Raw genomic sequence first — 13,965 nt, forward strand, 5'->3', positions numbered from 1 at the left:
ATTAGGCTTTGACTTAAGGTAATGTTGTGGCTGGCTTGGTCTTTTATCCAAACCACTAAAACTTTCTCCACATCAGCAATAAGGCTGTTTTGCTTTCTAATCATTCATATGTTCACTGGAATAGCACTTTAAATTTCCTTTAAGAGCATTTTCTTTGCATTCACAACTTGGCTCTTTGGTGCAAGAAGCCTAGCTTTTGACTTGCCTCAGCTTGTGACATGCCTTTCTTACTAAACTTGATTATTTCTAGCTTTTGATTTAAAGTGAGAGATGTGCAACTCTTCCTTTCACTTGAATACTTATAGGTCATTGTAGGGGTTATTAACTGACCTAATTTCAATATTGTTTTGTCTCAGGGAATAGGGAGGCCTGAGGAGAGGCGGAGAGATGGGATGATGGCCCAGTCAGTGGAACAGTCAGAACATACACAGCATTTATCAATTAAGTTCACTATCTTATATAGACACAATTTGTGACTCTTCAAACCAATTGCAATAGTAATGTCAAAGATCATTTATCATAGATCCCCATAACACATACAATAATAATGAGAAAGTTTGAAATATTGTGAGAATTACCAAAATGTGACACAGAGACATGCAGTGAGCACATACTTTTGGAAAAATGGTACTGACAGACTTGCTTGATGTAGGGTTGCCACAAACCTTTAATTTGTAAAAGTAGTATCTGCGAAGTGCAATCAAGCAACTTGCAATAAAATTAGGTATGCCCATATTCTGTATAACCACATTGTTTAAACAGTTAAGGCACAGTGAGCCACTCTTCTTTAGGGTGAGCTTTGTGTCAGTGTAAGTAACTGTTTACCAGCTAAATTCTCAGCCACCAGCTGGCAAAGGTGCACTAAGGATAGGCAGTCTTAGACTTCATGTGTTAACTCTTGTGCAGTCCTTGATATGCCCCTTCCCCCGCAAAAAAAACTTCACCCTTATTTAACTCTAAAGTAAAAAAAATTAACATGAAGTGGATCATAGACTTAAACCTATTAGAATATTGCTGTTCATTTATTCATCAGTCTTAGTATATCATTGGTATATAAAATTACCTTATGTAGTGATATAACTTGTTCTATTTGTTGCAAGTGTATGCCAGATTGCCATTTGCTTTTTTTTTAATATGTTCCTTTTAGACTTACAGAAATAATAATTTTTGGTTACTAAATCTATTGATTTTCTTCCTCTGAGATGTCTTCTATTACTTTTTTTTTTTTTTTTTTTAAAGAGACAGTCTTGCTCTGTTATCCAGGCTGGAGTGCACTGGTGCAGTATAACTCACTGCAGCCTCCAGCTCCTAGGCTCAAATAATCCTCTTGCCTCTGCCCCATCCCCAAATGGTTGGGACCATAGGCACAAGCCACTGCACCCAGCTAATTTTTCTGTTTTGTTTTTTTTTTTAAACCTTTTGTAGAGACAGGGTCTCACTTTGTTGCCCAGGATGGTCTCAAATGCCCTAGCTTCAAGCGATCCTCCTGCCTCAGTCTTCCAAAGTGCTGGGATTAAAGGCATAAGCTACCGTGCCTGGCCCATCTTTATTATTTTATCTGTAGAAAGTCCAAATCCTTCCAGTGAATATTCACTAACATTTTCTTTGAGGTTTTTTTTTTTAATGCATTTGTTTTTGACGTTTAGCTACTTAATTCATCCTGAATTTGTATGATAATATATATGAGGAGCTTTTCCCCCAAGTTAACCATTTGTTCAGACATCATTGCCTCCTTTATATGTACTATGTATCTCTGTATGCCATTTTAAAATTTTGCCTGTAGATTTTTGTGCCAAGACAAAGTGTCTTTTTATTATTATTACACATTCATAAAATATTTTAATTCCTGTTAGGATTAATTTTCCTTTGTTCCGTTCCGTTCCTTTCCCCTTTCCCCTTTCCCCTTTCCCCTTTTTTTTCCTTTCCTTTCCGATGGAGTCTCACTCTGTTGCCCAGACTGGAATGCAGTGGTGCAATCTCGGGTCTCAGCTCACCACAACCTCCCCATCCCTGGTTCAAGCGATTCTCCTGCCTCAGCCTCCCAAGTAGCGGGGATTACAGGCATGCATCACCATGCCTGGCTAATTTTTATATTTTTAGTAGAGATGGGGTTTCACCATGTTGACCAGGCTGGTCTCGACCTCCTGACCTCAGGTGATCCCTCCTGCCTTGGCCTTCCAAAGTGCTGGGATTACAGGCATGAGCCACCGTGTCTGGCCTCTTTCTTTTCTTTAAACAAAAAAAAAATTTTGATCAATTCTCATTTGCTTTTACTCACAGATGAACTGTATAACTTCTTTTCCAGGTTCCAGAAAGAAAGTTCTCCCCAGGAATTTTTTTTTTTTTTTTTTTGGAGACAGAGTTTCGCTCTATTGCCCAGGCTGGAGTGCACTGGTGTGATCTCAGCTCACTACAACCTTCATACCTCAGCCTCCCGAGTAGCTGGGATTACAGGCATGTGCCACCACACCTGGCTAATTTTTGTATTTTTTAGTAGAGAGAGACAGGGTTTTGCTGTGTTGGCCAGGCTGGTCTCGAACTCTTGGCCTCAAGTGATCCGCCTGTCTCAGCCTCCCACAGTGCTGGGATTACAGGTGTGAATTACTGCACCTGGCTTCCCCAGGATTTTACTCTGAGCAGTTCTTAACTAAGACTAGGACATTTTGGGTGGGAAAAAAATACGGTCATTTATATTAGGGCATTTAGGACCATCACATATGCTCTAAATAGGAAAAAACTGAGAAGAGGATAAAGAAAGTGTTATTTTTAAGTTATGATTGTCCAAATCACTAGTATCTCTGTTAAAGCACTTATTTATTCTCTTTGATTCCTCTTAGGGGTTTTATGATGTTCTTCGAAGGAACTCTCAGCTGGCTAATTCAGTCATGCAAACTCTGCTCTCACAGGTAAAATACATTTTTATGAATATATGGAAAACAGACAATCAAGGATTGAGAGACAATTGATGGTTTTTAGACCTTTCAAAATATAAAATAATTCCCAACTAGTACATTGGTACTTGTGAACATGCTATGGGTATGTGATGCTGTTCTGGGTTGTCTTATCTTGGTCACCACTTACCTGTCTGCCATAATACCATCATCTAGCAGTTATCCTTGTGAATTAACAGTCTGTATCCTAAGTCAGAAGGACATTTTGAAGAACCATTTATATAAGGACCATTGCAGCTGTATCCATTATGTTATATTTCTGAAAGAAAAAAGAAATTCAAAACCAATATAGCAAAATATTATTTCTTACATCTGGGTAACGGATACATGGATGTCTTTTACATTCCTTTCTGCACTTTTCAGTTGACAAATTTTTAAATTAGAAGATTAAATTCTTCTAATCTTCAAGACTAGAATTCATATAGAGACTCTCTACCAGGAGGGATCCTTTAGACCCCTAGTCTATCATTTTGTTTGCCCTCTCTCAATGCCATTGCTTTGTGATAGTTATGAAGTTTCATTTGAAATGAAGGTCTCAGATGTGTGAAATTATTGGAAGTTCCCATGCCATCCATCAAAAGCTTTTCATCTGGCCTTGGGCTTGATCCTATATAAAATTTATATTCTGTTAGCTATATTGTATCTTTCAAACTGTAATCAACACATCTACATTCACACGTTTAACAAAAATAGAAAATTATGTTTGAAGGCATAGAATAGCACTTTCTGACTCAGGTTAATATGCAGGCCAGTAAAATTCTGCAGATTCCAAAAGTTAAAAGGAGAAAAATAATAACTCATATTTTTTTTGGCTCTCTTATATGCCAAATACTGTTTGAAGTACTTTACATGTATTGTCATGTTTAATCCTTATACAATGATTATTAATAATATCCTCATTTTTAAGATGAGGAATCAAGGTACAGATACTATTATAAAAACCAGTAATAAGTAGTGGTACTGGGATCTTGGACTCAGCCAGTCTGACTCTGGATCTTATATTTTTAACCTCCAAGTTAACTGAAAATGTTGATTGCCTGTACAAGTTTAGGAATAGAAGGAATTGGAATAGGAAAGATGATCCTAATCTGTAAAATATCCAAAGCAAGAGCACAGGATGTGGGTGAGCCAAAGAAATAAAAACTTGGCTGCATTGTTCTTTGAACAGTTGGGAAACGTGTGTTAGAAGGCATTAGACATTAAAGATACCTTTCACCTGACAAGTTAAAAAAGTAAAAAGCATTTATGTGCCAAGATGTCTTTTTTTTCTTACTATACACAGTTAAAACAGTTCTATGAGCCAAAACCTGATCTGCTACCTCCTCTGAAATTAGAAGCTTGTATTCTGACCCAAGGAGATAAGATCTCTCTACAAGAACCACTGGTGAGACTTTTATTCTTCCTTCAACCATTATTTTTAGTATTAAGGATAGAGTTGAACTTTGCAAAGAGATACCTTTCCCTGTGAAACTCTCTTCCTGGTTCTTCCAATGGATGTTTACTTTTAAGTCTTCCCTGCTTATCATTTCTGAACCATTATCATTTTGGATCTATTGGTAAGTTATCTCCATGTTAGCCCTTTACTAAATCAAGGCTTCCATCACTTCCCCCAGAGAATATTTTATCTCATTTATGAATCTTTGATTACATTCACTAAATAAATGTACTTTAGAATGGGGAGAGGGATGATGTCACCTAGGAACAGATGAACCTAGGGGACCTGCTTCATTAGTCTAGAGGAAGTATGTGATTTAGGCTGAACTAGGATTGGCACTGTTGAACCTTCAGAGGAGCTAGGCCTGGTTGACTTTCTGTTCTTATCTAGCCTCAGAAGGACAGCGAAGTGGATAAAAATGGAAACTCCCACCCCAAGTGACTTACAACTCATGGCAGAAGAAAGGAGGAAGTCTTTCAGTTGTCATATCTTGCCTTCATTTTTGTGCCTTCTGTGACATGAGATGTCCTCAGCCTAGGTCTAAGATGCTGTGTTGGTCTCCTAAAGATTCCCTCAACATAAACCTCTATCTTTAGAATAGTCTCTGGGACTCAAATGAACTAGAGAAGATTTAACTTCACCACCTAGCTCCAGGGTTATTTATCAGACCAGAGATAGCACATCTAATGTTGCATTTTGAGGTGTCAGCCACTTAGGCCAATTTTCGGGGGGAAGTATTAGAAAAGGATGCTGCTGTTCAGTTAATTTTCCCAGTTCTGTTAATTTAGATGGACTTAATTTGTAACACTAATGAATCATTTTCTTTAGCCTTATAGATAAGAATTATTTGCTGGTTATGAACAACATTATAAGTTATCCGTCCACACTCAAGAGTATTTAATTTACTTATTTTCTCCTACAGGATTATCTGCTGTGTTGTATTCAGCATTGTTTGGCCTGGTATAAGAATACAGTCATACCCTTACAGCAGGGAGAGGAGGAAGAGGAGGAGGAAGAGGCATTCTATGAAGACCTAGATGATATATTGGAGTCCATTACTAATAGAATGATTAAGAGTGAGCTGGAAGACTTTGAACTGGTAATTGCTAAGTCCTCAGCTGTATTGAATGGTGGAGTTCCTTAGTAGCTTATTAATTTTTATCTTGTGTCTTTTAGGATAAATCAGCAGATTTTTCTCAGAGCACCAGTATTGGCATAAAAAATAATATCTGTGCTTTTCTTGTGATGGGAGTTTGTGAGGTTTTAATAGAATACAATTTCTCCATAAGTAGTTTCAGGTAAGGTATTGCTATAACTCCACTTGTAATTTGATGAATTCTCCATTTTATTTATATATTTTTACTGTAGCAATATCCTAGGCAGTAAACAGACCACAGACTATGACACTATCTCTTAAATGAGCACCTAGTCTAAGACTAAACTGTGTTCCTTCCACTAGAGAGCACTGAAGTATATGCTTACCAGGCCTATAAAATGAAAGCCTTCCAGCAGGGTTTCACTTACTCAGAATTTCCCAGACCCTGAATTCAAGAACTCCTAATTTTAACATGGAAATTTTGATTGGGGGTAGTATTGGACTTTAATACTTTGCAGGGACTGGTATAAATAAGGGATGGGAGGCCAGGTACGGTGGCTCACGCCTGTAATCCCAGAACTTTGGGAGGCCAAGCTGGGTGTATCACTTGAGGTCAGGAGTTCAAGACCAGCCTGGCCAACATGGTGAAACCCCATCTCTACTAATAATGTAAAAACTAGCCAGGTGGTAGTGGCTGGGACCTGTAGTCCTAGCTACTTGGGAGGCTGAGGCAGGGGAATCACTTGAGCCTGGGAGGCAGAGGTTGCGTGAGCTGAGGTCACACCAGGGGAAACAAAACCCAGATAGATTGCTGTGACCTGGGAGTATTATATTAATGAAGTTCTATTCATTTATAATGTTATGTCTAAAATATGACATTTAAAGAAACATTGTGATTTCTTTATTATCATATGTAAAAGTAAACCACAATATTCTGATGTTTGTCCTTAGCGGTCTCTTTTTTGTTTTTTACAGTAAGAATAGGTTTGAGGACATTCTGAGCTTATTCATGTGTTACAAAAAACTCTCTGACATCCTTAATGAAAAAGCTGGTAAAGGCAAAACTAAAATGGCCAACAGGACAAATGATAGTCTTTTGTCCATGAAATTTGTGTCCAGTCTTCTCACTGCTCTTTTCAGGTAAGGTTCTGCTAGAGTGCTTAAAGACAGCCAGTCCCTGAGGATCGTATACCTACCTAGGCTCACTTGTTTCACCTCATTTGGATTGTTTACAGTAAGAAATAAGTCAGGAGGTTTTATTTTTCTTGAAATGAAAGCTGGACAACCCTAGGTAGGTACTTTAAATAGGTACCTTGAATTATTAAAGGAAAAATGAGAAACAGTGGGCTAATAAATGAAAAGATAGGGATGAATTCCAACAGGGTATTTTAAGAAAATCTATATAAGTAGCTTGTACAAGATAACAGATTTAAAAAGGTAGGGGGTGCCAGGCATGGTGCCTCACTCCTGTAATCCCAGTACTTTGGTAGACTGAGGTGGGTGGATCACCTGAGGTCAGAAGTTCAAGACCAGCCATGACCGATATGGTGAGACCTCATCTCTACTAAAAATACAAAATTAGCCAGGCATGGTGGTGCGCACCTGTAGTCCTGGCTACTTGGGAGACCGAGGCAGGAGACTCACTTAAACCCAGGAGGCAGAGGTTGCAGTGAGCCGAGATCACGCCATTGCACTCCAGCCTGGGCAACAAGAACAAAATTCTGCCTCAAATAAATAAATAAATAAATAAAAAGGTAGGGGAGTGACTGAATTAAAAATACAAAGGGACAAAAAAAAAAAACTAAAAGACTAAGACTGACATTTAAATTTTATCAAAGTAAAGGATTTGGGGAGGGAGGGAAAATGAGGAACCACTAAGAATAACGATTATAAAAGGGCAGCCATAGCAGTGACTATAGCTTGGGCTGCCTAGAGAGTCTGCCAGTCGGAGCTTACTGGCAAGCTCTGTTGGGTGCTGCTGTTCTGAACAATTTCTAGAAAGCTTAATTCCATATACCAATAGCAGTAAGGGAATCTTTTTTTCTTTCTCTCTCTCTCTCTCTCTCTAGGGATAGTATCCAAAGCCATCAAGAAAGCCTTTCTGTTCTCAGGTCCAGCAATGAGTTTATGCGCTATGCAGTGAATGTAGCTCTGCAGAAAGTACAGCAGTTAAAGGAAACAGGGCATGTGAGTGGCCCTGATGGCCAAAACCCAGACAAGATCTTTCAGAACCTCTGTGACATAACTCGGTAAGCCACTCCCACCCCTTAGAAACTTATTCCACTTGGCTGTGGTGTCTCCAAGAGAACAAACTGGGAACGGAGGATGAAGGTAATTTGAGGTTGGACATATTTTAAGAGTAAAATAATATAAAAAATTAGCCAGGCATCGTGGCAGGCACCTGTAATCCCAGCTACTCAGGAAGCTGAGGCAAGAGAATCACTTGAACCGGGAGGTGGAGGTTGCAGTGAGCTGAGTTCATACCACTGCACTCTAGCCTGGGTGACAGGGCAAGACTCTCAAAAAAAAAAAAAAAAAAAGCCAGGCACGGCAGCTCATGCCTGTAATCCCAGCACTTTGGGAGGCTGAGCCGGGTGGATTACCTGAGGTTGGGAGTTTGAGACCAGCCTGACCAACATGGAGAAACCTGTCTCTACTAAAAATACAAAAATTAGCCTGGCATGGTGGCACATGCCTGTAATACCAGCTACTCGGGAGGCTGAGGCAGGAGAACTGCTTGAACCTGGGAGGCGGAGGTTGCAGTGAGCCTAGATTGTGCCATTGCACTCTAGCCTGGGCAACAAGAGTGAAACTCCATCTCAAAAGAGTGAAAAAAAGTGCAGTCATTGACATAGGGTCTTTTTTCTAGTCTTGCCTTCCCCTGGCGCCCCCCCCCCCCCCCGTTCTGTTTTTGTTGTTGTTGTTGTTGTTGCTTTGGCTTTTTTTGAGAGAGTTTCGCTGTATTGCCCAGGGTGGAATGCCATGGTGCAATCTCAGCTCACTACAACCTCTTCCTCCCAGGTTCAAGCAATCCTTCCATGGCAGCTTTCTGAGTAGCTGGGACTACAGGTGCATGCCACCACGCCCAACTACTTTTTAATTTTTAATTTTATTTTATTTACTACTTTTTTTTGGAGACAGGGTCTTGCTCTGTCACCCAGGCTAGAGTGCAGTGGCGTGATCTTGGCTTACCGCAACCTCAGCCTCCCCGGTGCAAGTGATCCTCCTGCCTCAGTCTCCCAAGTAGCTGGGATTACAGGCATGCACCACCATGCCCTGCTAATTTTTGTATTTTTAGTAGAGACAGGGTTTCACCATGTTGGCCAGGCTGGTCTGGAACTCCTGACCTCAAGTGATCCACCACCCCGGCCTCCCAAAGTGCTGGGTTTACAGGCGTGAGCCACTGCACCCAGCCCTTTTTTTTTTTTTTTTAATTTTCTGTAGAGATAGGATTTCACCATATTGCCCAGGCTGGTCTTGAACTCCTGGGCTCAAGCGATATGCCCATCTCAGCCTCCCAAAGTGCTGGGATTACAGGCCTGAGCCACTGTGGCTTTTGTTTTTTCATTTGTTTTTTTTTTCTTCTTTTTTTTTTTTTTTCATTTAAAGAGATGGGGTTTGCAGTGTTGCCCAGGCTGGCCTTGAGCTCTTGGGTTCCCAGGGCTTCTAGTCTTGCTTTGATATGGATTGTTAGTCACATATAAAATGTTATGCTATTATCAGGGAAAAAAAAGAGGGATATTACATAATGGTTAAGTGAGTCAAAATACTTAAAGCAAAAACTGATGGAACTGAAGGAAAAATAGACAAATCCTTAATTAATGTAACCAGCCGTCTCTCCGTAGTCAAAAAACAGAAAACAAACAAACAAACAGTAGATAGAAAATCTACTGGAAGGAGGTAGAAGAAGTGAACAACACTGTCACCCAGCTTGACTTAATTGACACTTATAAGAACACTCCACAGCAGCTTCAAAATACACACTTCTTTTTATGTGCACATGGTGTATTTACCAAGATATCTGAGCCATATTTTGGGCTATAAAACTCAGCAAATTAAAAAAGTAGAAATTCTCTGACCAAACAGAATTAAAGAAGAAAGCAGTAACAGAAAGGTATCTAGATAATCCCCATACATTAGAAATTAAATGCACTTTTAAATAGCCCATAGTCAAAAAGTCGTAAGAGAAATTAGAAAACATCTTGAATAGAATGGAAACAGACAACATGTCAAAACATATGATCCAGCCAAAGCACTATTGAGGAAATTAAAGCAGTTAGTGATTTAAAAATCTCAAATCTCCCATATAAACTTCCACATTAAGAAAATAGAAAAAGAAGAGCAAATTATAATGAAAGTAATCAGAAGGAAGGAAATAGACAAAAGCACAACTATGAAGAAGCAGAAAATTAAAATAGAAAACATTAAAAGAAAGCTGGTTCTTTGAGAAGATCAATAAATTTAATTAACTGTAGCCAGACTAATCAGGAAAAGATAAGACACGTTACAAATAGCAGAACTGAGGAAGAAGGGACATCACTACTGATCCTACAGATACTAAAAAAATAGATAATAGAATATTAACGATTTTATGCCAGTAAACTTTTAAGTTTAATGGACAGATTTCTTGAAAGCTCACTCAACAAAAAATAGGCAACCTGGCCGGTAGCTCACATCTGTAATCCCAGCACTTTTGGGAGGCCGAGGCAGGTGGATCACCTGAGGTCAGCTGTTCGAGGCCAGCCTGGCCAACATGGTGAAACCCCAACTCTACTAAAAAAATACAAAAATTAGCTGGGCGTGGTGGCGTGCACTTGTAGTCCCAGCTACTCAGGAAGCTGAGGCAGGAAGACCACTTGAATCCAGGAGGTGTGAGTTTGCAGTGAGATCACCCCACTGCACTCCAGCCTAGGCGACAGAGTGAGACTCTGCCTCAAAAAAAAAAAAAAAAACAAAAAAAACCAAAAAACAAACCTGAGTAATCTTATCTCTATTCAAAGAAATTGAATTTGCGGTTCAAACTTTTTTCACAAAACTTCAGATCTAGGTCTATTCAGTGGTAAATTCATCCAAACACTTAAGGGAGAAGTAATGTAAATTCTGTGCACATTCTTCCAGGAAATAGGAGAGAACATATTCCACCTCATGTAATTAATGAGGTCAGCATTACCCTGATACCAAACCAGACCCAGACCATTGCAAGAAAACTGCATAGCAATATCCCTCATAAATATAGAGTCTGCTGTGTTAAAGGCAGACTCAGAAGGCTATATACTGAATGATAACCATTTTTGTATGATGTTTTGTAGAAAGTAAAACCATAGGGACAGAAATTAGATCAGTAGTTGCTTGGAAATGGGAGGAGAGAATTGACTATCAGTGAGCACAAGGGAACTTTTAGAGTGATAGAAATACCTTGATTGAGGGGCGATTACACAACCATGTAAGTTTTTTTAAACTTCTGGAACTGTTCACCTACAGGGTAAGAATTTTACTGTTTGTAATTTTATCTCAGTGAACCTGTCTTTAAAAACAATACCGCTTTCCCCTGCTTCAGAGTCTTGCTATGGAGATACACTTCAATTCCTACTTCAGTGGAAGAGTCGGGAAAGAAAGAGAAAGGAAAGAGCATCTCACTGCTGTGCTTGGAGGGTTTACAGAAAATATTCAGTGCTGTGCAACAGTTCTATCAGCCCAAGATTCAGCAGTTTCTCAGAGCTCTGGGTGAGCATTGCAGTATCAATAAATAGGCTTGATTTAGGTTTCTCCTTAACTCAACCCCTTAATTCCATTTGTTAACCTACCAGAAGACACTTGAGAACAGTCCTAATGTTGCTAAGGAGTGACATCTAGTGGATTCAGAATTGGCACCTACTGGATTACATTCAACCACAAAGAGTGGCTGGAAAATGGAATATAGTATTAAGAAATCGCAAAATTTTAGAAATTTAAGTCTGCCTTTAGACTTTTTTTGGCTTTCAAAAATTTTAGCTATTAAAAGGCCAAAAAGTATGAGTTTATATCAAAGAAGACAAGAGTTTCTTTTCCATTCCTAGATGTCACAGATAAGGAAGGAGAAGAGAGAGAAGATGCAGACATCAGTGTCACTCAGAGAACAGCATTCCAGATCCGGCAATTTCAGGTGAGAAGCCTTGCGAAGCTGCTGTACTGGCCTGAGAGGCTTTGCAAAGGAACTGTTAGCAGGGGCAGCTGGTAAGAATGGGCAGACAGTGACCAAGTAGGAGAAGAATTTTTTCTGGGTCATACAAGCAACAGGACATAGCTCTCAGAATGGAAGATAATGTATTTAAAAGGACCCTAGTGAGGATGTGTATTTAGCCACCCCAACCTGCAATACTCATTACCTCTAAGGACCACTGTTTGAGCTGATGTAAACAGAAAGGAGTCTTCAAGGTATAGAGTCTGTGTTTTTGTTTTCTGAGTCTGTGGTATAATTTGGCTTGGTCTGACAGACTACGTAAACACTGGACAATAAAGCTTGTTAGTTTCTAACCAATAGTTGTCAAAATATCAGGATGTTCTATCACAGGATTTTTTTATTTAACAAGTAATTCTGAAGTTCCTACCATGTGCCAGAAACAGTTCTATGTGCTGGGGATGTAGCAGGGAACAAAAGAGACAAAATATTCCTATCCTTATGGAGCTTACATTATAGTAGAAAGACACTGACAAATAATCAAATACATAGTTATTTCAGGTAACAGGGAAGGTATATAAGAAGTGCTGGGTTTGGTGCCTGGTCTAAGCCCGAGATCAATGGATAGGCTCCAGGGAGCTGTGAGCCACCAGAAATTGGGTACGTAGTTCCTTATCTACATTTAGCATGGGGTTGGAATGGAAAGAGCCAGTTTTCAGGAGAATTCTGAGAGGTTTATGGTCAAAAACAGCTTAAGAAACTACTGCTCAATTCAGGTTTATTTTCAGATTTTATCCTCTTAGAATTTTGGTAGTTTTGAATTCTTTCTGTCCTAGTCTTAGGAGTCTCTGACTAGATGCCTCTTCTTCCTGATAGCAACGTGTCTGCTAACATTGCTTGCTGTGTGTGCCTTCCTTTCTCAGAGGTCCTTGTTGAATTTACTTAGCAGCCAAGAGGAAGATTTTAATAGCAAAGAAGCCCTCCTGCTAGTCACTGTTCTTACCAGTTTGTCCAAGCTACTGGAGCCCTCCTCTCCTCAGGTACTAGTACCACTCACTTAATCCCATTTAGCATTCCTCAGAAGGCAAGGATTATTGTATCATAAAAGTGTATATCTAAATGTCCTCTTGAAGTTGAACTTATTTTACATAATATGTTTAATTATACACCTGAGTTAATATAAGACCTACAAGATGTATTCTCTCCTACGTAATGTGTCTACCACAACATACTTACATGCAGCCATACAGGGCGAGAACATACTGCTTTTGTTTTGTTTGTTCAGGGTAGAGTGAAACACCACAGAAAGAATCCTGTGTTGATCTTTGGTGCCTTCAACCTTCTTAAACCTGTGTTCTTTGCCACTCTTGGTGTTTCCCCTTCTTTTCTAAGAAGAAAGTTTGTTAATTATGAAGAAGGCAGTTGACATTCAGCAGTTGACTTTCTCAGCACAATTACCTGGTACTGACTTTGGAGGAAATTCAACGAAAGATGATTAATTCAGAAAGTGTAGCTGTAGTCCCAAAGCATAAACACCTCTGCAGAGATAGGTTGTATGTATGTTTGTGTAAGTGTGCACACATAGATGTAGAGCTGTGCACCCACATGAGCATTCACACACAGAAGAATAAGAGAAGGAGCACGTGTTGGGGGTCTGTTCCATTCAGGAGTAATTTTCCTGTAGGATGATAGAATACCTTCAGGAGCCCAGGACTGTGTGCTCCTACCACATCTGCTTCCTGGGCTTGGGAAAGACAATGAAGCCCTGCGGTATACTCCTCTTTATGTGAGCCCTTGCCTCAAAGACTGTAGCCTGGGAGTATGAAGGTGTTTGGGCACTAGAAAGCAGAGCTGCTTCCTGTTGTCCTACTTCTAGGTTTGCCCAAAGAAAGTCCCTTTGGTTACTTCATCCCAGTTCCAAACAGCTCACCCCCACTTTGCTTTCAGCATTGTTCTTTCATACTGCTGTTTTTGCTGCAAAGAGGAAAGGACTGGGAAAGAAATAGATAATTGGGGCAGGGGGAAATTTGAGAGAAAATAAATGGATTTAAGAAGGCTAAAATATTCAGGAAAATTAAAAAATTTTTCTTTCTTTTAAACTTTCAGATTTTTAAATGTTTTACCACCTACCCCTTTTCCCTTAACTTCAGGTAGTCTCTTCAAAAAAAATTTTTTTTTTCTTTTTTGAGACAGAGTCTCGCTCTGTCTCCCAGGCTGGAGTGTAGTGGCGTGATCTCGGCTAACTGCAGGCTCCGCCTCCTGGGTTCACGCCATTCTCCTGCCTCAGCCTCCCAAGTAGCTGGGACTACAGGCACCTGCCACCACG

At 39.7% G+C, this 13,965-nt stretch overlaps 1 protein-coding gene across 10 annotated transcripts in view; it reads left to right on the top strand.

The window, feature by feature from the left end:
- Positions 1-13,965, top strand: part of FANCI (FA complementation group I) — a 73,109-nt gene that overhangs the window by 44,990 nt on the left and 14,154 nt on the right. For all 10 annotated transcript variants that reach the window (XM_063652914.1, XM_054450358.2, XM_054450360.2 and 7 more), the window contains 9 exons: positions 2,838-2,906; positions 4,234-4,335; positions 5,309-5,485; positions 5,563-5,684; positions 6,458-6,622; positions 7,552-7,731; positions 11,040-11,206; positions 11,539-11,624; positions 12,563-12,679. In XM_063652914.1, coding sequence (XP_063508984.1) covers positions 2,838-2,906; positions 4,234-4,335; positions 5,309-5,485; positions 5,563-5,684; positions 6,458-6,622; positions 7,552-7,731; positions 11,040-11,206; positions 11,539-11,624; positions 12,563-12,679 — 1,185 coding nt within the window. The remainder of the gene's footprint in view (positions 1-2,837; positions 2,907-4,233; positions 4,336-5,308; positions 5,486-5,562; positions 5,685-6,457; positions 6,623-7,551; positions 7,732-11,039; positions 11,207-11,538; positions 11,625-12,562; positions 12,680-13,965) is intronic.

The sequence above is a fragment of the Pongo pygmaeus genome, chromosome 16, assembly GCF_028885625.2.
Source record: "Pongo pygmaeus isolate AG05252 chromosome 16, NHGRI_mPonPyg2-v2.0_pri, whole genome shotgun sequence".
Lineage (NCBI taxonomy): Eukaryota > Metazoa > Chordata > Mammalia > Primates > Hominidae > Pongo > Pongo pygmaeus.